General features: G+C 37.1%; 1 protein-coding gene across 2 annotated transcripts in view; it reads right to left on the reverse strand.

The window, feature by feature from the left end:
* Positions 1-10,084: 10,084 nt before the first annotated feature.
* Positions 10,085-25,654, reverse strand: part of LOC126299030 (protein Wnt-16-like) — a 748,335-nt gene continuing 732,765 nt past the window's right edge. The window contains exon 7 of one of the 2 annotated variants that reach the window (XM_049990672.1): positions 10,085-11,842. In XM_049990672.1, coding sequence (XP_049846629.1) covers positions 11,741-11,842 — 102 coding nt within the window. In that variant the 3' untranslated portion in view covers positions 10,085-11,740. The remainder of the gene's footprint in view (positions 11,843-25,654) is intronic. The other variant, XM_049990671.1, reaches the window with a different exon arrangement.

Raw genomic sequence — 25,654 nt, forward strand, 5'->3', positions numbered from 1 at the left:
TTCAGAATACTTTCAGGAGTTGTAGTGCTCTGTTACACCTGGAGCTACACCTAATATTTATCACTGACAAATTACACTGTTTCCTGTGAGCTGACACACATTCACTCAAAATGTAAAAATTGTTTCTGTATCGAGATAAAACAGTCATGTAACTCCATGTGTCAAAAACTTTGAAGTGAATCAAGATTATGGTTTAACACTCAGTGGTCAATGAGATCATAACAGACAAAGCACAAGCTCCAACTAGGGAAGGGTGTGGAAAGAAATCAGCCATGTTCATTTCACTGGAACCATCTCAGCATTTACATTCATTACTTCAGGAAGTTCGTGGATGGCCTAAATAAGGAGGGGAATAAGGGGATACTAACTGATATCTGAAATGTGAGTCCAGCATCTTACCACTGTACCATATTGTTTGTGCAAAACTTATGATGGTTTCAACTAAGGTATAGTGGAAGAAGTTTTACTAAGACAAAAAAAAGAAAAAGGAAAATAAAATATATATTTTATGTCATTTTGTGATGATTTATGCGCAAAGCTGTACAATGAATCAAGATGGATGTTTCTGAAATGTTAATTTACACTTATGAGTTCTCACAATAATTACAGCATGTTTAAGATGTGAAGCTCACCAGGAAACTGATGTTCACAAACAAGGAAAGTCACACTGATTACTTATATAGCAGAAGAGAAGTTGGACATGCTCAACATACACAGAACAAACATTTTTACTAAATACAAATAATCTTTAGATGAACATTTACATTTAGCTTTCTTCTCCACCATTTTCTTCTAACTTCTTTTTCTGCTACTGAAGAAAGTGGTGATGGTGGTGGTCATTACTGTTATTGTTATTATGTCAGCAGCAATGGCACCAGCAGTCATGCCTGTTTGCAGGTGGGGATGGGGCTGGAGATGGAGGTAAATGTGCTAGGGGAGAAAGTATGTGGTGGGGGCAAGTCATCAGTCATCTAAGATATGAACTTAGTGATTCCATCTAGCTGCCCAATTTCTTCCACACATGTTTCTTTTTAGCTCTAGAAAGAGGAGCAGACAGTGTCATACAATAAAGAATTGTTGTTATTTGTGCTTTCAAATTAATCCTGCCTTAGTGTTTAATGTCTCTGGTGAGTAGAGTTTTTAAACTGTCAGTCCACATATTAAAGAAAATAATGTTGAAAAATCTTCCTCACAAAAATGTCAGATGTAAAATTAACATAAAATCTTAAATATAGAATGTTATTTTAAAACAGTTGTTTTTGTTTTTCTTGTTATTTTTCTAGCATTTTACAGAAACTTTTGCGTTTGCAGAATATTTTGTTCATGTCAAAATTTATAATCAACATATTTTCACTTGTGACTGCAGCTGAATTTATTCTGTATAGAAGCTGATTCCATCTCTTGGTGATTTGTAAAACTTACAGAATAATGAAATGCACAAAACAGATTAACAGTTAACATAGGAAGAAAACTGCAGAGAATGAATTCCTTTTAAAAATAGAAGTTCCCAAAGCAGCTATTACAGCCAATTACAGACTGAAAATTGCCATCACTGGCCCACTGCCAGTATTTTAAGGAACAGGAAACTACATACATTAACAAAAACAGTTGGATTTGGGGTATTGAAAAAAGAATTGTCATTTGAGACCACAGTTATTAAAGAGCGGCGTGCATGGGAAATCCTTCTGGCACCTCTCAGTAGACCCTTATCTGATTTTGACAATGATCAGATGTCACAGGTATTCTATGTAAACAATTAAAAAGTTTGACACTTGCTGTTACAGCAAAATGTTCAGTAGTGACTAGATGCTATGTATCCATCAATATCTGATCATGCTGTAAGGAAAAAAAAGCAGATCATAAGGAGTGTAAAATAGAGAAATATTGGTAACCAAGACAAGAATAAATTCATTTGAGCCAAACATGGTCACAGACCCTGTGAAGGACTTAATGTCTGAATCAATATACTACAATGTTCATGAGATATGTCACATGGCTCTTATTGAGCTATACAGGTAAGATATTAGCAGACTACCTAATCAGAAGACAAATTACATCACATGAAATGGAAATTTGATGAAATACAGATACAAATATGCTACTATGGTGACATTTAAAAATTTTAATCTTCAATATGTCTTGGAACAAAATCTTGTGTCATTCTTTGTATTTCTTCTTTCTGCTGTCTTTGCCCTGGTGGCTTCCCAAGATTTATATCAAGAACTGTTAATATATCACAATTTTACCTGAATGAATCAGAAATAATGAGGACACATGGATAGATGTTCTGCCGCTCACTCTACCTAACAGTATCCCTGGCCCTCCTTCTGGTCTTCCTGCTCCAGAATACCTGTCAGATGGCCATATCCTTGGAGTAGATACAAATGCAAAACACATCCTATATCTCTATTCATCACCTCCCATTCCACACTTGTATCTGTAATTTCTTACTCCAGCAAAGGCAGAGCCATTTGTGAAGACAGCCACATCACATATTAACTTTGATGTAATCATTACAAGGAATTTCATGTGGGTATGGCCACAAAGAAATAGTACACTCAAATTAACAACTACAGTCAAACCAAAACCAACTGCCAACTGCATCACACAGTTATAGAACATGCTGTGAGACATAATTTGGTGATCTTTGACAGATGTTTCATAACTTTTGCCAATTCTTACCCTCCCCTTCCCTCGTGCTCTCGACCTCACTTCCTTTCTGAATTTCAGAGGTGGAGCTCTCTTCCTTTCATGTCCATAAATCCCTTGGTCTCTGACTTTACTAATCTCAGTTCCACACTTGATCGCTCTCCATAATTCAAACCCCATTTCCTTATCTCATTACCACTCCAGTCCCTCACTCCTCAAGATTATTTTCTACTCCAGTTGAGCTTGTCCTCTTTTTTAATGTTTTCCCATCTTCCCATCTCTTTATTTCTCCCAGACATCTCAGAAACCCAAAAACTACCCCCGCTTGCAGTGCTTGCTCCACCTCACCCCAATATTTTCTAACACTTTCTGACTGAATTCTACACTCTTCTTAGTCCATGACCCTTCTGTTTCCACATTTCCTATATGTATGCTAAAGATGAAGGTATCAGGTTCCCAGATATACCTATCCATCCATTATTTTCTACATATTTGTCACCTGGCAGCTGTGAGGAATACTCCTTTCTCATACAGATATGTCTACTCTCCATAGCATGATGACACTAAGTTTGTCATTTTAAACCTTCTGGCCATTATATACTGATTCATCTTTCATGCTATATTTATGACTTCATCATACAGTGTCTGGCTGTATTTCCATCTTTGAAGTCTAATAAAATACATTCATTATATACTGATAATGAGCTGTGTCATTATGAAGTGTGATAATTTCATTATACAGCTTCACATGGGAAACCTGAAGCACTGGTTGTCTTCCTAAGACAGCATAGAGATTGGAAATACCCAATTTCTGTTTTACAGAGGGTCTATTTACATGTATGCTAGCATAGCTAGCATACTTAATATTGCATTTCCACAAATATGAGAGGTTACATAAACTAACACTTGTGAATCATTGCTACAAACGAAAGTACAGTCTAAGAATTGTATGTAAAAAATGTGTTTGGTACAGTTCTTCTTCTTCTCCTTTTTTCTGTTTGATATGTCACTTTTTCCTGAATCCTGTAAAATCTCTGTAATTCTGATAGAGATTGATTAGTCATTTCCAGTAAACTGAAAGCTTTGATTACTTTCTCTCTCTTATTTAAACTATATTCTATCTCTATATCATACCCTTATGTTAGAAATGTGTACACAACTCAGTAATTCCTCCTAGAGTGGTGGCCAACATTTTAAGCCTACTCTGACTCTTTTGTGTGGACCTGCATTTCTGTCATTAATGTTTACTGTCAGTAAAACAGTAGGATCTTTAAATACAGTGCATTACACAAGATTCTGACAAGTACTTAAACACCTGTTGCCTTTTTTATTTTGCGCATCAGAGCCCTACTGGGATGTCTACATGAACATATAATGCCTTAGATAAATCTGTAGGATTCATAAGCACTCTCAGTTAAGTCCCAAATAAGGTTTTATGTCCAAGCTTAAAAGGCATAGCAAGGATATATCCGAAAAAACTGCTAATTGTCGTGCCTGTAGCCCTTTTATAAACTGCCTGAGTATTGGTACCTGAGAAATTCATGTAACAACAAATATATACATTTAATGTACTCTCTTAATTTTAAATGTCAACATTTTGTGATTTTCATCAGTCTTTGGAATATATAACAGTATGAAATTTGGAGGTTCCTTCCATAGTTCAAGGTAATTTTATATCTCCCAAACATAAGATAACAGAAAAAGTATGCATTTGACAGTGTATGAGATCACTAATACCATTGGCAATTGTGGACTGTCTGCACTTGGGTTTAGCTAAATGAGCCTAAAAACTCAATGTCAAGGACTTTCTCCATGTGTAACAACTGCAGTTACCAATGGAAATCAGATACATCAGCATTATAAGGAATATAGAGTACTGAGGAAAACTGTGTCTTACATGAAACAGAAGGCTGAAATTTCCAGATGTAGCTGCATAAAAAGTATTCATCTGTTTAGCAGTGGGCATCCTGCATTCTCTCACATAGAACTGTCCTATAGTCAAACAATGTTATTTGTTAGTTATCTGAACTTATAATGTACTTTTTTAGGTATTATTTGAACAACTGCAGCCAGTTTCTTTTGTTTTTCTTCTTTTTAAAAAGATAGTTTATTTAAATATTTGTAGCTACTTTTGATAAGATAATCTCTCATCTCCAGATGGCTTTAAATACATTAATACAGAAATTGTCCAGTAGTTCATACTAGTAATCCACCTACCTGTAAAAAAGGATAATTACTTGTTTCTGCTACTGTTCTAACAAAAACAGGAGTACAAAATTTTTGGACTAACTTTATGTCATTGTTTGGTTTGATTTTGTGGACAAGTGACAGCAAGACAACAAATTTTCCCCCAGTTCTTCAAGGGGAAAATATTTCCCAGTACATTTTTCACATGGAAAAATTTACTAAGTATATCTCTGGTGTGACTGTAATAGACACATTAGTGTCACTCATCTGCAGAATTAAAGTAGACTAGGACATGGGAGTATAATGTATCTATTTTTACAGCATTTGTTCTCATAACATTTATTCAGATATATAATTGCATGTCATTTTAATGACCATTATTATTAACATGTGTTTTAAATAAGAGGGAACAAAAATGAAAATACCCCAGTAGTGGTTATTATGAGCACACCTAAAACTGTACTCTACTAGCATGGAATTCATTACAAACCAATGTGGAACTGATGATCTTGTTGTTGTGTCCCTTCCCACAAATCAACCAACCAACCAACAAATTAATGTACTTTCTTTGCACAGTGAAACTATGATATCTGCCTATACTTTTTAATATCCCCTATCTAGCATCACCAGCACAGCTTAGTCCTACAAATATGAAGCATGCTCTATTAGCCATCAAGTGTATATAGTGAACTTTTAGTAACATATTTCACATATGATAATCAATACATATGACATAAATTATGAAAGGAACCTCATATACATATTGCACTAGGCAATAGTGAGCAACTAATACAGCAGCCAATGTAAATTTCAGTATGGTTGCAACTCCTGATTCAATGTAATAGGATATTTCCTTATTTTACATATACACAAAATAAGTAGTGTAACAAGTTTAATATATAGTAAACAAACAACAACTGTCAGAGCTGTCTTCAAATTGTAGCTATGCATATTAAAAAACAGTTAACAGCTACCTCCGTAAATATGAACATATTTGATATTCCTATGGTGAAATGGTAAAATGCTGACAACCTGTTTGCAAAGAGATCAGATTGAATGATTCATATTATCGTCATATGGATTCTCATCATTCTGTGTAGTATACATCCTACGCAAAATTTTGTCTGATTACTTCCCTTGTCCTCTCCATATCCTTGAAAATGCTTTGTTGCTGATGGGTTCACTGTCACAATGAAGATGTTCCAGATTTTATTATGACAACAGGATCATTATCAAGTCACTGAATGACAGTTGTTTTATTAAATTTATTTTATTATTTATTTATTTAAAAAGATATCTATGTCAGAAATTTTGAGTCTTGATTTGTATTATGCATGTAACAGATATGTTTCTGGGCTATTATCAAGTAGCCGTCAAGTTTAGAAGTTAAAATTATTTTTAATGCAATGAGAATACAGTTTCAAAGTGAAACATTTTGAAAAACTAATCATCTATATGGTCTCATTATTAGTGCAGCAACTAGCAGGTCTAATTTTCCTAAGTGTTCGGATTTTAAGTGAGTCCAACAGAATTTTCATGTTGCAGCATAATTTCCAAAACAGCTCTATTATATATTCTAATTTATCATTGAGGTAAGTCTGTTCTGAGACAATCCTAAAGCACACACAATTTTTTATTGAAAATATAGTTTGTTTGATATCCTTCAAGCATAATTACTTTCCAGAAGCTTCATGTATTAGCCACAGTTTAAACATACTCCAATCACTGCAGTCTCTGTGGCAAACTTGGATTATATTAATAAGGAAACTACTCTTTATGAGTGGTATTTGCAAACAATTCTACATAATGCTTGCGAGTGGAAGAACCCAAATAATGACATAATGGGATTTTGGGACAAGATACTGAAAAGTTACCATGTAGTCCATGTGATCTGAATATCCCTACTGAAGCAAAATGGAAAGAAAGTAGATGTTTCATAAGAAATTAAACTTTGAAACTTAATTTTCAACTGAATACAAGCAGTCTAAACCAGAGGTTATAGTTGAAAGTCAGTGATAGATGACAACCACCAAACACATAGGAGATTATTAACAACATTAATACACAGTGTGTGCAGCACAGATGTTTACATGGGAATGAATCTCTGTGTAGATAGAAGCAGCTGAAAAAACCTTTATAAGATGAACAAAAAGACAGAAAAAAATTTTTGAACAGAAAAGAAGATGAGAAGGATGTAGGGTTGATAAAATAATCCATAACAGAGGCTATAAAAATAAAATAACTTGTTCAAAGCTATGTCTATAAATGAAATCAGGAAGCACACTGAAATCAATTGAAGAATTGATATGTGAACCATCTTAAATGTTGTTGAGAGAGTATGTTCTTAAAGGCATACCAAAAGTAAGTATAAGATAAATTTTTCAGCAATATCCTGATAAAGTCCAGCAAAAAAAGAAAAAAAAAGCATCAGAACATAACCAAATTACATTTAAATGTACACTAATGTCTCAACATGCCAACCAAACTCACATAAAATATTTGGTGGCAGATGACAAGCTACCCGTGTATGAAAATGTGTAAATGGTCCTGTACAACCATATAATATAAAATTAAGGTAACAACAAAAAGAAACAAAAATGTCTTTAGGTGTAATTTTTCTAGAGTAGTTATCACTTAAAATGTGTTTACATTTCACATATTTTAATAAAAGAAACCCACTGATGATGGCACAGAGTTGCTGAAACAGGTTTACGTCACATGAAAACCCTGCACTTTTCATTAACAGGTGGACCTTATATCAAAAAATTTTAGCTACAAACACAGCAAATTCAAGAGCAGCAAGTCATAATTTTGAAAATACATCCAGTTCAGCTCCAGAGATCTGAATAAGTATTGAGAATAAAATGAATATTCTGCATTGATAACCTGGATGAGGTCACAGTGAAAATACATTCCTCTGAAAACAGAAAGACTGAGATTTTATGTCCCCTGGAGGATGAGGTCATTGGAGATTGGACGCAAACACAAACAGGACAAGAATAAGGAGGGGAACTGGCCATATTCAATTTGAGGGAAATATCCTCTGGTATTTACACCAAGCTATTCAGGTAATCTGCTTAATACCTAAATCTTAATAAATGAAGGACAATTTAGGTTCATTGGCTCATTAACAATGATTTCATTTAAGATAGATAATCTGAATTTGGATTTCTGTGCCGTACACTGATTCTCATTTCTCCCAGATAGACCTCCAATCCCTTAACCTTTGTACAACCACACTTAGTGTCTTTCTTGAATCCATGTATGATGAATCAGATGCGCAACAGTACCATGATGATAAGTATGAAATACACAAAGGGAGAAGGTGAAATGCAGGACTGACACACAACTTGACCCTCCAATAATCCATCAAGGAACACTGAATTGAATGTGTGCATCCAATGGAGAAATTAACATCACCAGTATCTAACAACCTGACACAGGAAGACAAAGAAGAAAGCCTGTAATAAAACTGAGGACACTAGCTCATGGTCAGAAACACTGCACTGCCTCCTCAACATTCCTTATCCCTGAAATTGAGAAGATGAAAATGTCTCCTTCTGCCTCAACATCAAGATCATCTACAGATAATTCCATTAGCAACCTTTTCCATAAAGATGAACAAGTTTTCAGGAATATCAATGCATAGAATGAACACTGACAATATAATGTATTTCATAGAAATACGTCATATTATACAGTTTAGGAATACAAAAAATAAAGTGCATAATGTGTCCCATGACATTTTAAATGAAGTGACTGAAACCTACCAAGAAAACATTTTCCCAGTTGATGACACTTTGAAAAAATGGCGTGAAAGAGTTCAATGTGTCAAGAATTTATTTAATTTCTCTTTCAGAGTACCTGTTCTGTAGCCCACATGGATAATCAAGTATGTTGAAGTGCATGCTTCTTGGACATGGAGAGGCATGCTGTCCTTGGATCAAATCCATCTCATCAATTAACACTAGGAGCCAATGCATTAGCCAACTTGGATGTGGCTTTTAGGCAGTAACGCATGTTCACTTGGGTAATTATTAGGTGTAGTTGCAGGTCCTTCCTCTGTCACACAATGCACAAACACTTTGAAAACTCAATCACATTCAACCCTGCTTTGTATTCTAGGGACAGATCTAAGGCATACATAGATTCCTCCCCAGGGGGAGCTGGGAGTATCTTCAAACTGCCTTTGGGAGTGGTGACCCCCATCAAAATAGTAGCCTACATACAGGTATAGTTCTCTGGAAAAATGGAGTAGTTCCATACCAGTTCCAACCCAACATTAGCTAGATGTAGGACACCAAACAAATTGATAGATTACCTGTTTTCTGAGGAATATTAAATTTGACATCAGCTTTCTTTCTGATATTCTGATTTCAGCATCAAAACTGGGCCCACACACACAACCATTAAATATAAGCAGAAACATGGTGCCCTGAAATATTGTCACTGATCTGAATTGTGTGAAATTCAATATTATACAAAATATTGGATGATTAAGAATTAGATTTAGTTCTCACCTATAGGTCATAAATGCTGACAAAATGAGTATAATACAATTGCTGAGCAAGAAGACGAAGTGTTAGAGTATTCTTAAAGAGAAATTTTATCTTCAGTGTTTGGGTAGCTGTAAGTGTGGTACCTCTTTTTCCTATTCATCTCAAACTAATATCGTATCTGTCACTGCTACCTTTCTTCTTGGAGAAAGTACTGCACCTGTTCATCTAGTTTCATCTCTCAGTATGAATTCTTATTAGTTATATTACCGTTTTGAACACTGATCTATTGCAGATGTTATGTGTCTATATCACTGCAACTACTTAAATTCTAAACAGTTACAAATCATCCAAAACAAATTTTCACTTTTTAGCATATTGTGCATGGATATGAAACTTCCTGGCAAATTAAAACTGAGGGCAGGACTGAAACTCAAACCCAGGGCTACTGCCTTTCACAGGCAATACTCGAGTGACTAAAGTACCCAAGCATGACTGATGACTCAACCTCACAATTTAGGAGTGTAAGATATGATACACTGATGGAAGTAAAGCTATGAAGGTAGATCATGTTTGGATACCTCATACAGTGCACTTGTTGATGAAAGGCGAATGTTCCAGGTTCAAGTCTCTGTCCAGCACACAGTTTTCATCTGCCATAAAGTTTCAGTTAATAGTCATGTTTATGTGCAAGTAGAAAAAGTTTCACACAGAATTACAGATGCTTCTGATGATGTATTGATTAAATGACTGAAATACCCTTTTTTTTACTACACAGAATTTATAAGTAGGACCCCATAAGAGCAAAAACACTAACAGATACAACAAATATATGGATGGAAACAGCATCAGACTGCTTATGAACAATGTAAAAACAAAATGTATTTCAAACAGTGTGACTTTACAGTCCAGGAATAATATTTTCTGAGAAAGTGGTCTGCGTTTGTGTATTTGATGAGCTCACCATACCTCCTTCCCAATAGATTCCACAATTCAGAATTTTTATTATTAATCTATATTTTGGTGTGTATTTTTTACATCTGCACAGTTATTGTTAGGTAAGAAAATAGGAGGAAAATGGTGGAAGTGAGGGAAGGCACAGTGGTTGTGACATTGGACTCACACAGTTCAAACATGAAGTTTTTTTTATTGTTTTCCTAAAATTGCTTCTGGCCAACTCTGAGATTTTTTCCAGCAAGGTCACAGCTAATTCTTCTCTGCACTCATTCCAGTTAAATTTGTGCATCTTAATGACTTCAGTGTACACAAGATGTTACAAATTAATAAATAAATAAAACTATTACCTTAGAAAGAGTACCCAGTACTGAATTAAGAGGTTTCATGTACGTGTGATGCAAACAGACAGCATCTCTGTGATAACACTGCACACATTTCTATTTCTGATAGTGCAGTTGAGTAAATACTACCACTTCAGACTACAGGAATTCCTGTATGTTACAAACAGAGAATCCACAGGCTTATTGCAATAAACATACAATGCCATACACACCAGTTAAAATGCAGGCTTTTTATACCAAAATAATATTTTTAATACTTGTGAGAGAAAACTGATCACAAAGTATGCAAAAGAAAGTTCCATTTCTGTATACATGACAACATGGACGTCAATGAGTACAACACCTTCTTATATTAGTCACTGCTAATACCTAATTTACACTTTTTTCTTCAAGTGAACATTGTAAAGAATAATAGGTTGATAAAATTTAACTGGCAAACAGAATGTGGTCAGCTCACATCATATAGTTGCAGTTATCAACATACGACAAAACTGTAAGCAAATTATTGCTGATAAAGAAGTACTTCCTACAAAACAAATCTTCGCTCACTGTTGAAGATGTGTTGTTGAGATACCCAGACTTCAAATGAAAATAACAATAATTCACAGGTAACAAAATAATAATACTAGGAATAATAAAAAATAAAAATAATGTATCTATTTACACTCAAACAAAATCTATACAGCAAAATAACTTAAACAAATACTGGTACTTGTACTACACAATCAACTTCTTGAATAAACTGTATTCTTGTGAAAGTATTAAATGTTTAACTGAGTATTGCACAAATAGCAAAGCTAAAGTGGCACTTCTGGAGGAACAGTCAGTGTGTGACACACCAAGGATGAGTTCAAGATAACAAATGAGCTGTTAACAGTCAGTCATAGTTTAAATGATGGAATGCACACTGAATGCATGTACATTATTTACTTAAAATAATGTAATGTTGTCGATTTTAATATTACATTTGGTATTCGAGTTTCAACAGAAAGTCTGATGAAGAAAATTAAAATCATTTATGTGCTATTTACAATAGGAGAAAGTTAATGACATGAATAAATACTTGTAGGAAAAATGTTGGCACACATTAATGCATGTCCGACACAAAAATCACTTGCACGTGTGACGATCAACTTGAGTTTCACAAGTCTTGCACTTAACGTAGCAGCACCATACAAATTTGCACTGGCATCTCTCTGCATGTTTGATTACCTAAAAACATGTGAAAAGAAAAAGACATCAGTAATTTACTCTTATTTAATGTTAAAGATCTGTGCACATTTTACCATTTACCTTCAATTTACTATTAAGTCATGAGCTAAATCAAATCTGGGGCCTCTATTTAACTTCAGAGCCAATGTGCCTATGTATAAAGTGCACCAGCCATAAATAAAAGTGTTTTGCACCATTCTATTGTTGTTTCACAATTGTGAGCCCATACATATTCCTTCAGTATTGTTTCAACTAGCACAGTGATAAATTGTGTTGTCATACATCCAAGTGAGCAGTAGTAATATAAAATAAACAGTGAGCTAAAGGAGAAAAAATTATATCCCATGCAGGGAAATGATCCACATTATGTGCTAGTAGCTCAATCCTACAATGAGGAAGTTGGCTATGAGAAAATTAATAATCAAATAAGCAGTTTCCTGGGATATGATGCAACTGTGCTGTTTACTGTCCATTCTTAAAAACAGAGTGCCCACTCAGGGGCTGAATCTTAATCTACTGTTGTATGAAAACAGGTAAAAGCAGAGAGAGAGTCAAAGTCAACAAAAGTGCTAAACTTGAATTTGTATAACTATTTTTGCATTTAACTCAGTGCATTTTCCCTCCATTTGCACTAATGCAAGAGAATTTTGGTGTTGTACTTACCAGAAATTTAATTTTACCATATTATACTGTTAATGTGAAATCACTGCATCATTTTCTGTGAGTGCATTAATTATGAATGATGCAGCAAAATAATGTATCAACAGTAACTGTTTCATGAAAGTTCTGTGTGCCTAGAATGATGAAACTGAAATATTCTTCTTCATTGTGTCAGACTCGATAATAACTTTTAAAACACTTTTTCATCATCATAGTTTCAGAAACTATTTGATCATTCTGATACTTTCTTCCAGTGCTAGCTTTTCAGATTATTAGAGTAACTTCTTACTCTGCAGATTCTTGGTTTATGAACTACCTGACTTCAAATTTCTTACAAAGGTGACTGTTCTCTCTACACTGTCTTTATATCCTTCATTCATGTAACCTCCTTCATTCCACCTTCCCTTCAAAGCTTTATAATATTCTTTGCCATCCCTGATTTTATATTTTCCACTGTCTGCTCAATATTGTTAGCCCTCCAGAGGACAAAGTACACAGCATGATTCTTCTGGAGTTTGCATAGGCACACTGGACCGAGAATAAATTTGCCTGGCTGATTAATGATGAAGCTCAATATACTGGCCACCCTGGATATGTATTTTAGGCACTTTCACCAGTCCAGATACATGAATACTGGGCTAGTGCTCATATTCAGCTCCAGTCACACTATTCTCCAACATTTTAAAAATGTTCTCATACTTTCACATGGGCTAATACTAGAGACAGACAGGTGGGTTACACACATTGCATCCTGGTGGAAGGGGTGGCAACGGGATGGACAACCAGGTATCTTCTGCCATTAACATTGCCTGAGTGAGAATAACATACTGACCCCATGAAGACTTGGGATAAGAGCAGGAAAAAGAAGAAGCAGAAGAAGAAGAAGAAATCATGCTCTATTTTGTTACCTCATCATTTTATAGTGTGCGTTCTTTCATATTTATCTACTTTTATTTTTGAATTTGTATGTGTTTAATTTATTTTCGTCTGTTTATTTTTGGCTATCCCCTATCACATGCTCTCAAACACTTGCAAGATCATCTCATGTTTCCTCAGTCTCTCTTTTTGTTTTATGTGCTTTTTTCTATTTTCTATGGACTATTAAAAAGTTATCAGAAATTAGAATAATGTATATTACACAAATTTCAGGTTTCCAGCGAGTTCACAGATGAGTAACAATATTTTGATAGGTTTTACTTAGTGTTATATGACAGCTAACAACAAAATATCTATGTACCAGTCACAAACAACAGTGAAAACAAAGGCTACATAATATTTAAAGATGACGGGAGATACTAAAGCACCCTGCATACCACTGGTGTTATTTACATACCCTTTGCCTAACAGTTAATTAATGATTTACTTAGTTATGAGCCCTATTGATTATATTTGTGATAAACATTATCATGTGAAAGATGTTAACTGAACAAAATTAATAACTCGTGTATTTAAATGAGTATGTTTTAGCAATTAGTGGGTTTACAAATGGCAGCTTACTCCTCTTGAAGATTTATTCAGTGGTATAAAGAGTTATTAAGGAGAAATAGGTTTAATCAGCATGTGAAAATGATTATGTTTTCCGTAAGATGCTTTTAGTTCTATGGGTACACTATCAAAGAATTTTCTAGCTTTGCTTCTTTTTATTTTCAGGGTCAGTGTTAGATTTAGTAGAGGATGTTATGGATCGTTGTTCCTCCTAGTATTTTATTTGTAAATATCATCATTACTTTCAAACTTTAATAAACCGTTGATAAAAAATTTTATCAGTGGAAGAAGGTGAAATATTTCTGGCTTTGCAGCCATAATATTTGGCTACAAGAAGCTCTTTTTAGAGCACGTGAGAAGGTAGCTGTGGCTAGATGACGTAGTGTGGTGTGAGGTACTGATGACAGATGATTTATATGGCACAGGTATCATGAGAAATACCACCTAAATTGTGGCCCTTCTCCATAATTGGCTAGTGTGTTCAGAAGGTGTACCAAAATGATAATCTTCTATTAATAATACACTCCTGGAAATTGAAATAAGAACACCGTGAATTCATTGTCCCAGGAAGGGGAAACTTTATTGACACATTCCTGGGGTCAGATACATCACATGATCACACTGACAGAACCACAGGCACATAGACACAGGCAACAGAGCATGCACAATGTCGGCACTAGTACAGTGTATATCCACCTTTCGCTGCAATGCAGGCTGCTATTCTCCCATGGAGACGATCGTAGAGATGCTGGATGTAGTCCTGTGGAACGGCTTGCCATGCCATTTCCACCTGGCACCTCAGTTGGACCAGCGTTCGTGCTGGACGTGCAGACCGCGTGAGATGACGCTTCATCCAGTCCCAAACATGCTCAATGGGGGACAGATCCAGAGATCTTGCTGGCCAGGGTAGTTGACTTACACCTTCTAGAGCACATTGGGTGGCACGGGATACATGCGGACGTGCATTGTCCTGTTGGAACAGCAAGTTCCCTTGCCGGTCTAGGAATGGTAGAACGATGAGTTCGATGACGGTTTGGATGTACCGTGCACTATTCAGTGTCCCCTCGATGATCACCAGAGGTGTACGGCCAGTGTAGGAGATCGCTCCCCACACCACGATGCCAGTTGTTGGCCCTGTGTGCCTCGGTCATATGCAGTCCTGATTGTGGCGCTCACCTGCACATCACCAAACACGCATACGACCATCATTGGCACCAAGGCAGAAGCGACTCTCATCGCTGAAGACGACACATCTTCATTCGTCCCTCCATTCAAGCCTGTCGCGACACCACTGGAGGCGGGCTGCACGATGTTGGGGCGTGAGCGGAAGACGGCCTAACGGTGTGCGGGACCGTAGCCCAGCTTCATGGAGACGGTTGCGAATGGTCCTCGCCGATACCCCAGGAGCAACAGTGTCCCTAATTTGCTGGGAAGTGGCGGTGCGCTCCCCTACGACACTGCCTAGGATCCTACGGTCTTGGCGTGCATCCGTGCGTCGCTGTGGTCTGGTCCCAGGTCGACGGGCACATGCACCTTCCGCCGACCACTGGCGACAACATCGATGTACTGTGGAGACCTCACGCCCCACGTGTTGAGCAATTCGGCGGTACGTCCATCCAGCCTCCCGCATATCCACTATACGCCCTCGCTCAAAGTCCGTCAACTGCACATACGGTTCACGTCCACACTGTCGTGGCATGCTACCAGTGTTAAAGACTGCGATGGAGCTCCGTATGCCATGACAAACTGGCTGACACTGACGGCGGCGGTGCACAAATGCTGCGCAGCTAGCGCCATTCGACGGCCAACACTGCGGTTCCTGGTGTGTCCGCTGTGCCGTGCATGTGATCATTGCTTGTACAGCCCTCTCGCAGTGTCCGGAGCAAGTATGGTGGGTCTGACACACCGGTGTCAATGTGTTCTTTTTTCCATTTCCAGGAGTGTTTTTGAAAAATTAAACAGTGTATTCACTTGAATTTCAAATTAAAGCATCTCTCAATAATGTGCTATCATTCCATTATTTCACAAGTATTAATAACTAGCAGAATAGTAAGCAACTGCAGAACAAAAAGGCAGTGATCTTTGAATCGCGCCTAACTTAGAAGTGGTTCAGCTGTAAGATGAGAGCTCATTCGACAGTCTCGGAGGACAGTATCAGTTAATACTTAGTTAGCAGTGTCTTTCATGTAAATCTGAGCTGATTTGGCAGTGTCTGAAGACAGACATGTAGTCTGCCATGGTCAAGGTTAGACAAGGCTTTATTAGCAATTTATGGTTATTTGGACATGTAGTTGAGTGATGCTAATTACAGAAATATGCAGTTCATTAATTCACTGAAGAATAAAAACCATTTGTGACTCTAAAAAGGAATGTAATTGTGCAGTTTCTCATGTTATACTAATAAAAAATGAGTGGCATCCCCTGTAAACAAACTGATTGGAAACTTAATCATTTCTAAAACAACATTTCCTCACTAAAATCAGAGGTACGGCCGTTTCATAGATATTTTTAGTAGAATAGTGGGACACTGTGACCCAAACGAGGTAACAATACTTGGTGACTTGAATATAGAGGCAACATCTTGCAACAACCATACCAGCAGGCTAATGGATACCCTTAACTCCTATAATCTCATGACTGCAGTAAATTCAGATACAAGAGTAACTCAGTCTACTTCTAGTAGAATGGACTACATAATACTAAGTAAAGAGGTAAAAGATAGTATTAGATGCTGGAATGTGGACTTCCACTACTCAGACCACAAAAGTCAGTTTGTAGACTATGAACATACAAGCATCCAAGAAAGGACTCAGGTCGTAGAACATAAAAGAATGCTTAAAGAGAGAAACATTAATCCTTTTAAAAGTAAACTAGCATCTGAGGAATGGCAACTAGTTCATCAGAAAAAGGGTCCGAATACAAATGGGCCAAATTTTATGATATTGTAGAATATCTTAACTTTTGCTTCCCAGTGAAAGAAATTCAGAAAGTAGTAACTCACAACCAAAATGTAAAAAACACCAGACTGACTGTGTATTTCAGACTGTTACCCATAAAAAGAAATTACTTTATTTTCATTGTTACAATCAATATGTACTAACTCTATATGTAAAGTTAAAATTACTTTTCTTTTAGAAACATTTGAAATCAAGAAATATCTGGCACATTTAAAACTCCTCTTATTAATTGTGCAATTGAATGATGTTTGTTAAATTTATTTCTGGATTCATTTATAAAATAATGGTATAGATTTAAAAAAAAGTCATTTGTCAAGAAAGTTTGTAAAGTCTTTGGAATATTGTTAGGTCTGCAGAATGGATTGGTAGTGAGCATGCCTCTGATGTGATCGAACACACTTTTTATGTTTGGCAAAAACGATGTAATTTTCAGTTTTGTAGTGAAAATTGCAAAGACAGAAAGATCTAGAAAAATGTGAAAGAATAAAAATCAACACAAAAACAGGGATTCTTCAGTAGTTATCATGTCAGTTGGAACCATGAGAACCTATAACACCAAAAAATTTCAGCTACAGGAATCAACTCCTGGACATGAAGAACTGGAGCCAACTATGAGAGAAGAAGATAAGTAAAAAAGTTTATTCTAAATCTTGCTCCTCTCAAAGTTAATTAAAAGAATTTATTGTAAATTCAGTGACAATCTGCAAATCAAATGATGTGAGGGAGGAGCAGATTACATGCCACACATAAGACCTTATTGCTTTCCATTAACAGAATGTCACTGCAGTACACTTCCTTTTTACAGTGCCACATGCTGGAGATCTGTTATGAGTAGAAACAGATTTCAGCTGTTACTGAGATATTTACACTTGTCATATCACTCATTGCAATCTAATGACCAACTCTACAAAATTATACCATTTTTATTCCTTTTTGGTAGTATCATGGTCAATAATTACAGTCCTGACCAGAATCTCTGCATTAACAAATCAATGGTTTTGTGGTCCAGTTGTCTGTTTTTCAGGCTGCATAGCAAAAACAAGAAACACAAGAATGGTATACAACTTTTTGAAATCTAGGAATCTAATGGTGTATTTCACAAAATAAAAATCTACTGTAGCAGGTCACAGGAGAAGGTTGAGATGGGTCATGCATCTGACATTGTTTCACACCTGATGGAAGCTTTCTTGAATGAAGGATATGTGCTATGTATGGATAATTTTTATAATTCCATATCACTTACAAAATTTTTGTTGACTTACAAAACCTATGTTTGTGGAACATTACATAACAAAAGAATGAAAAACTCAAAGTTATTAGTTATTATGAAATTGAAAAAAGGTCAGTTGGCATGGAAAATAAATGACAATGATTTGGTTTGTAAATGGAAGAAAAAAAAGGGAAGCCATTACCATTTCTAATATGCAACATGCCAAAATGGTGGAAGTTCACCATAGAAATGGTGAAGTTGCCTTGAAATCAGACATAGTCAGAGACTACGACAATGGCATGAGTAAGATCAAATGCTGTTATATTATTCAGCACTGGAAAAAACTATTAAATGGCCATAGAAGCTTTCTCTACATGTAATGCAAATTTGTGTGCAGAATGTTCAGTGCTTTTATAATCAATAAGCAGGCAGGAGTATCAAGTCTCTAGCTTTCAGAGAAAAAATTATTCAAGCATTGATTGGGGATAGGACAGCAGACATTGCAAAGAAAATCATGACTGATGGCAGCTTTTATTATTTAGAGACAATACACACCACCAAGAAAAACTACCTCTGCATAGAGTGTACACAACAAAAGAAATGCCATGAGTCATGGTATTTTTGTCTTATTTGTAAAGAAAAGCTGGCTCTTTGCATGGAAGAATGCTTAAAAACATATAATCAATAAAAAACTTTATTTTAATTACCATTAATGACACAAACTATACATTTTACATCCAAAGCTAAAATAATTGTATGAACTTTTGTTTGGATTTTTCTGTTAGATTATTCCAATTCTGTTCCATCACGCCCAGATGATTTACCATACTTGTTCCTGATGTTTCACATCAGTGCACACTCCACTGCAGTGCACACTCCACTGCAGTGCACACTCCACTGCAGAGTGTGCACTGATGTGAAACTTCCTGGTAAATTAAAACTGTGTGCCAGAACGAGACCCAAACTCAGGACTTTGCCTTTCACAGGCAAGTGCTCTTATGTCTGAGCTACCCAAGCATGACTCACAACCCATCCTCACAGCTTCAGTTCTGCCAGTACCTTGCCTCCTGCCTTCCAAATTTCACAAAAGTTCCCAAGTTTGAGTCTTGGTCTGGCACACAGTTTTAATCTGCCACAAAGTTTCATTATGGGCCACCTCTCCACCCAGCTAGAAGGAATTATTTATTCCATTACTGTCTTAGGCTTTCCAAAGATGTGCAGGAGGTTACCCTCACTGCAGATGAGCTCCCTATGGTCCACATTTGCTCTCTGGCCTCCAGACCCACCTGACCCATATATTTTTATCTCTAATTGTTTCCTATCCTTGGCATCAATACCGCTTTTGGTGCTTCATTTTTACCAGTGCTAGATACTACCACAGTTTGATCAGAATTCTGACTGATGTCACTAAATCCAGATGGACTGTCACATGAACAAGAGACTCATGACCTGGCTGTTCAGTCCTTTAAACCCTCAAGCAACCAATCAATCTTCCTCAACTTATATGTAATACATAATTAATTCAGGACATTTTCACAGACAGATAAATACATCAATATATGACAAATGAACACATGTGCAAGGTTGGCCTTTGAACATGAACAATATCCTTAAGCATTAGGCTGTTTAAGCATCCTCTTAGATCAAACTGAAGTTTACATTATCATAGATGTTTCCATCTATTAATTTCACTTCAGTGGATTTAATTCAACTGATGTATATCTGTATGACAGGGTGAACCAGGGTCCTTCACCAAATCAGTACCCCATTGTTTTCTCACGTACTCCATAGGAAAACTTCTGATTGTTGTTTTCCTGAGTAACAGAAGGAAAGATGAATGACAATGAAAATCTAATCCATTGCTGATTGCAAGCTGTAATAGCTTGATAGTAAAGGCTCATGTCTATGAAGATTTGAGTTGCAATCTAGCACAAAGTTTGTCATGTCACATTTATTATATAGCAGGTTTAGCTTTTCTGACCAGCTTTTGTTAATATCATTTCATGTCATTGCATTTTGATTGATTTCATTCACACTGACTCCATTCATTTCATTCCAGTAACTTTATTTTATTTCAGATTAATATATGCCATTGTGATGGCTTTTTATAAGAAGGATGACTCAATAAACATCAATAACTCTCTCTCTCTCTCAACCACACTATCTGATGAGATAAAATGTTCCAGGCTTGCACATACGTGGGCACCAATGGGATACTTAGCCAATAACATACCACATTTCAGAATTTCTGCTCCACTGAGGAAAATATTTATACATTCAATGAGAAAAAATAATTTTGAACCAATGCAATACTTCCAGTTGGTATCTTCTGTGCCACATGAAAGACATTTTAACATTATTATGATTTTCTATTAAAAACCTTATATTTTTATGTTACACATGTTTCAACACAAGACTGCTTCAACTTCCTACCTAAGAAACAACAAGTAGCAAGTTACACCACACTGTTGAAGATATTCACAAGGCCACAATAAGGCCTGTACAAGGTAAATACTAATGAGTGGCCTTCAAATTTAATTAGGTCTAACAAATATCCTCGATCTAGAATAATGATCTACCATTTTACCTGTTTAATATACAAAGGAATTACAGACCTTTGCTGCAAGTAGGTTATAATTGAAATCAATGAGAGAAGTTGGAAATTTGCACCTGACTCCCCCAATGAGTTGAGTCAATGCCTACACACAGCCAAGGTCTGTAATTCCTTTGTGTATTAATGCATAGTGGCTGCTGGATCAAAAATGGTGTCTGGTCTTCCAGACATGTCTCATGTCTGAAAGAGCAACATCATGTGTGTGTGTGTGTGTGTGTGTGTGTGTGTGTGTGTGTGTGTGTGTGTGTGTGTGTGAGCTACGAGTTTCAAGCAACGGGGCAAATTCATGCTTTAAAACTAATACACTACTGGCCATTAAAATTGCTACACCACGAAGAAGACGTGCTATAGATGTGAAATTTAACCTACAGGAAGAGGATGCTGTGATATGCAAATGATTAGCTTTTCAGAGCATTTACACAATGTTGTCACTGGTGGCGACACCTACAACGTGCTGACATAAGGAACGTTTCCAACCAATTATTCATACAATAACAGCAGTTGACGGGTGTGGCCTGGTGAAATATTGTTGTGATGCCTCGTGTAAGGAGGAAACATGCCTATCATCATGTTTCCGACTTTGATAAAGATCGGAATGTAGCCTATCGTGATTGTGGTTTATCGTATTGCAACATTGCTGCTTGCATTGGTCAAGATCCAATGACTGTTAGCAGAATATGTAATCAATGGGTTCAGGAAGGTAATACAGAATGTCATGCTGGATCCCAACAGCCTCGTATCACTAGCAGTCAAGATGACAGGCATCTTATCTGCATGGCTGTAACGGATCGTGCAGCCAAGTCTCAATCACTGAGTCAACAGATGGAGACGTTTGCAAGACAACAACCATCTGCATGAACAGTTCGACAACATTCGTAGCAGCATGGACTATCAGCTCAGAGGCCATGGCTGCAGTTACCCTTGACGCCTGCACCTGTGCCTGCATCTGCAATGGTGTACTCAATGATGAACCTGGGTGCATGAATGGCAAAACATCATTTTTTTGGATGAATCCAGGTTTTGTTTACAGCATCATGATGGTTGTATCCATGATTGGCGACATCGTGGTGAATGCACATTGGAAGCGTGTATTCATCATCACCATACTGGCGTATCACCCAGTGTGACAGTATGGGGTGCCTTTGGTTACCTGTCTCGGCCACCTCTTGTTCGCATTGACAGCACTTTGAACAGTGGATGTTACATTCCAGATGTGTTATGACCCGTGGCTCTACCCTTCATTCGATCCCTGCAAAACCCTACATTTCGGCAGGATAATGCATGACTGCATGTTGCAAGTCCTGTATGGTCCATTCTGGATACAGAAAATGTTCGACTGCTGCCCTTTCCAGCACATTCTCCAGATCTCTCACTAACTGAAAATATCTGGTCAATGGTGGCCAAGCAACTGGCTCATCACAATACACCAGTCACTACTCTTGATGAACTGTGGTACCATGTTGAAGCTGCATGGGTAGCTGTACCTGTACATGCCATCCAAGCTCTGTTTGACTCAATGCCCAGGTGTATCAAGGCCATTATTATGGTCAGAGGTGGTTCTGAGTACTGATTTCTCAGGATCTATGCACCCAAACAGCGTGAAAATGTAATCACATATCAGTTCTACTATAATATATTTGTCCAATGAATACCCATTTATCATCTGCATTTCATGTTGGTGTAGCAGTTTTAATGGCCAGTAGTGTAATAATTACAGTATGTGCCAAACGTGATCATATACATCAAAATCAACATTATCCATTCAGAGTTACCATATTGAGCCAAATTAATTAATGAAAAGCACAATATGGTGTACTTAATTAACAATTATGATGTTGCTCTAGCAAGAAACAAAAGAAGAATAAGTTAACATGACCAAATTACGAATTTTGAAATGTATTTGAAAGCTGTAAATCATCTGTCCTTCAAAATAAAGCTGGTTACCAGTATTTAATAGTTTTGCACAAATGGGTAACTATTAATATAGTGACAGCCATCTACAAGTTATCTTGCACCTGATGACATGTCTGCTGGTACCTGATATGAGTTTCTGCATAAAGTAAAAAAAAAAAAAAAAAAAAAAAAAAAAAAAAAAAAAAAAAAAAAAAAAAAAAAAAAAAAACCTTATAGCAAATACATGCATTTTCATATCAGTGCACACTCCACTGCAGAGTGAAAATCCTATTCTGGAGGACCATAATATTGAAAATGCTAAATATATAATGGACATTGGTGGGACTCAAACAGCAAAATAAGGTGAAGGAAATGGTCAGGTTGGTGAGCAAGTAAGTGCTGTTGAGTGTCCTCTATGGGTCAGCATGTAATGGGAGACCACTCTCCCACAACTGTCTTGCCCCAAAGCCTGATATAGTCAAAGTGTTAACATCTTGTCTTGATGGGATCAAAAACGCCTTTTCAGTTGTCCTTTGTCATCAGTTAAGATAAAGTACAAAGAATCTTTAAGACCTGGTCTTCCTTAGGATGCTCTGCAAAGAGGCATTTCTAAAAGAGTAATATAGAGTGCTACAGATAAATGGGCTAACAGCATCAAAAATTAAAAGTAGAGTACAAGAGGGATGAACAGTGTGGTTAATGGAGAGTGTTGAGGATGACAGAGATCCAGAAGAAGGTGGCATTTCACCAGATGTGAGCTACAAGGCTCATGAACCACAATATGGAGGTGTTTCATTACATAAGACAAAACTATATGTTAATCTGGTGTGGCAGATGTGGAGGTGACATAGGACAGTGGTTCCTTCTGGGAGGAATGGAAGAAGGGCTGCCATGCAGCTACAGTCTCCTTGATAGAGTGTAGTTCATTAGACGGGGCAATAGCCCACCAGATGGTGTTCCATAGCCAAATGAGTAGAGGTCTTATACGCACCTGTAAGTCCATGGTCAGATGTGGATCGCCCCTCTCAGAAACTCCACTGATAGGAGCACTAAAGGCCCTGTGATACAAGAACACAGCTTAATAATCAGGCTATCATCCTTTAAAGTACTTTGCAGAGTCTGTTGGCGAGGCTCATTGGTCTATAGCTCTTGATGTTCATTGGTTCTTTTTAAGGACTTGGGTGATTATGATGATGTGGTCGCTCCATTGTAAAAGGAAGACACTGTATAGTCAAATACAGTTGAAGACTATGAGTAAGTGGAGCATGTGTGTTAATTCATATGTTGGATAGTCTGATTATGAATTGAATCAGAACCTTGGGCCATATCAAATGATGAATAAAGAGGCTGAAGCAGTCCTCAGTCAGTGAAATGATAATTATGTAAGTCTGGATTACTGGGGTACAGGATTGGGTGATGTGTTGAATTTGTCTTTTATGTGCTCAAAAGAAGGCAAGTAAGAAGAAGATGCTAATGATCTTACAAAATGGAGCACAATACATTCAGCAAGAACACATGCCTAGCTAGAAATAGCAATATGAGAAAGGAGACCTGGAACAGTTGTTGATTGTTGGCAGCCCAGTAGAATAGAGAGCTTGGCCGACATCTGAGATTAAATGACATACTGTACATTCCCAAAAAAGAGATATAATGCTCCCAACATTGCTTTCATTGAATTTAATTAGGTAGTACACCTTTGCATGGATCTGCTTCAAAGTGATGAGGGAAGTCTGTGGAAGATGTCACTTGAGATGTTGCAGGGCCCTTTGATGATTTGAATACATACTTGGAATGTATTTTTTCCTGTACATCACTGGTCGTCATTGGAGGGGGTCAATACAAAGGGGGGCAGCATTTCCAGCAGCATGGGTGATCACAACAGAGATATCTCCCACAATCTTGTTGATACAACCTGTCGGGGAGGAGATGAAAGTTATAGCAGAGGTGTACCATTGCCTGTTTTCCCTTACAAGAAGCCAGCATGGCAAATGGTCCATCAAGTAGTTAGTTAGTTATTAGTGGCAAAGAAGTGACAGGATCACCAGAAAGTGATAATTATCTCCGGTTCATCATGTAATGATCATTGTAGCAAGGCCAGAAGACTAGGGAAAGAGACTGCCAGGCTGGCAACCACAAAAATGCATTGGACACAGAACAAAATTAGAATTGTTCAAACTCACACTGATTTTGCTTGTGGTTTTGTAAAGAGGAGAATCCACTCATTGACAACTGTTGTGCAAACCAATGTACAAACCCTTCCAATACTTTCTCAGGGCCAGTATGATTCTGACACAAGGCATGGTAATATTAAAGGATTGGAGAATAGTCATCAGTGATGTGTCATTTTAGGAAAGCACTACATACTGCAAGATTCCATTAGCTGTAGTAGTTCTAGTAGGTGACAGTAACATCCATTGCAGTTCCATTGCATTATCATGTTCAGAGTAGCCTAGTTAGGCATGATGGGGCCAAGGAGAATGGTCATTCTCCAGGATCACTGTCTGTCACCTGTGTGGGTGGAGCAACATCTACAGACAAGGGTTCTGGGCCTGCTGGCGGGGGAAGATCTGGTGCCTCCAGTGTAACCAGATTTCTTCTTTTTCTCCTTAACTACATTAGAGTGATGGGTTTCTTGTGGAGAATTATATTCTGTGGGCGTAGGAACTGAAGAGGAGCAGACAACACTGGAACCTTTGGTCTGTGACTCTATTAGCCTCCGGTTCACATTATGTCTTTTCTGGGAAGAGCTTACATGGCAAAAGAGGATGCAGTTTCTCTGGCTGGGTGCAGTGATTCAATGACAAGAAATATGGTGCTGCCAGGACCACAACATCTATCCCCCAATGGTTTAATCTACTGTTTTGAGTATCAATAATCAACTTTGAGAGAATGAAGGGAGTAAGTACTCGGGGAACTGCTGATGGCCTGGCTATAGCACCAACAAAATTCGATACCCCTGGGATGGAATGTAAGTAGCAACCCTTTCTTGGGCT

Source organism: Schistocerca gregaria, chromosome X (genome assembly GCF_023897955.1).
Source record: "Schistocerca gregaria isolate iqSchGreg1 chromosome X, iqSchGreg1.2, whole genome shotgun sequence".
Classification (NCBI taxonomy): domain Eukaryota; kingdom Metazoa; phylum Arthropoda; class Insecta; order Orthoptera; family Acrididae; genus Schistocerca; species Schistocerca gregaria.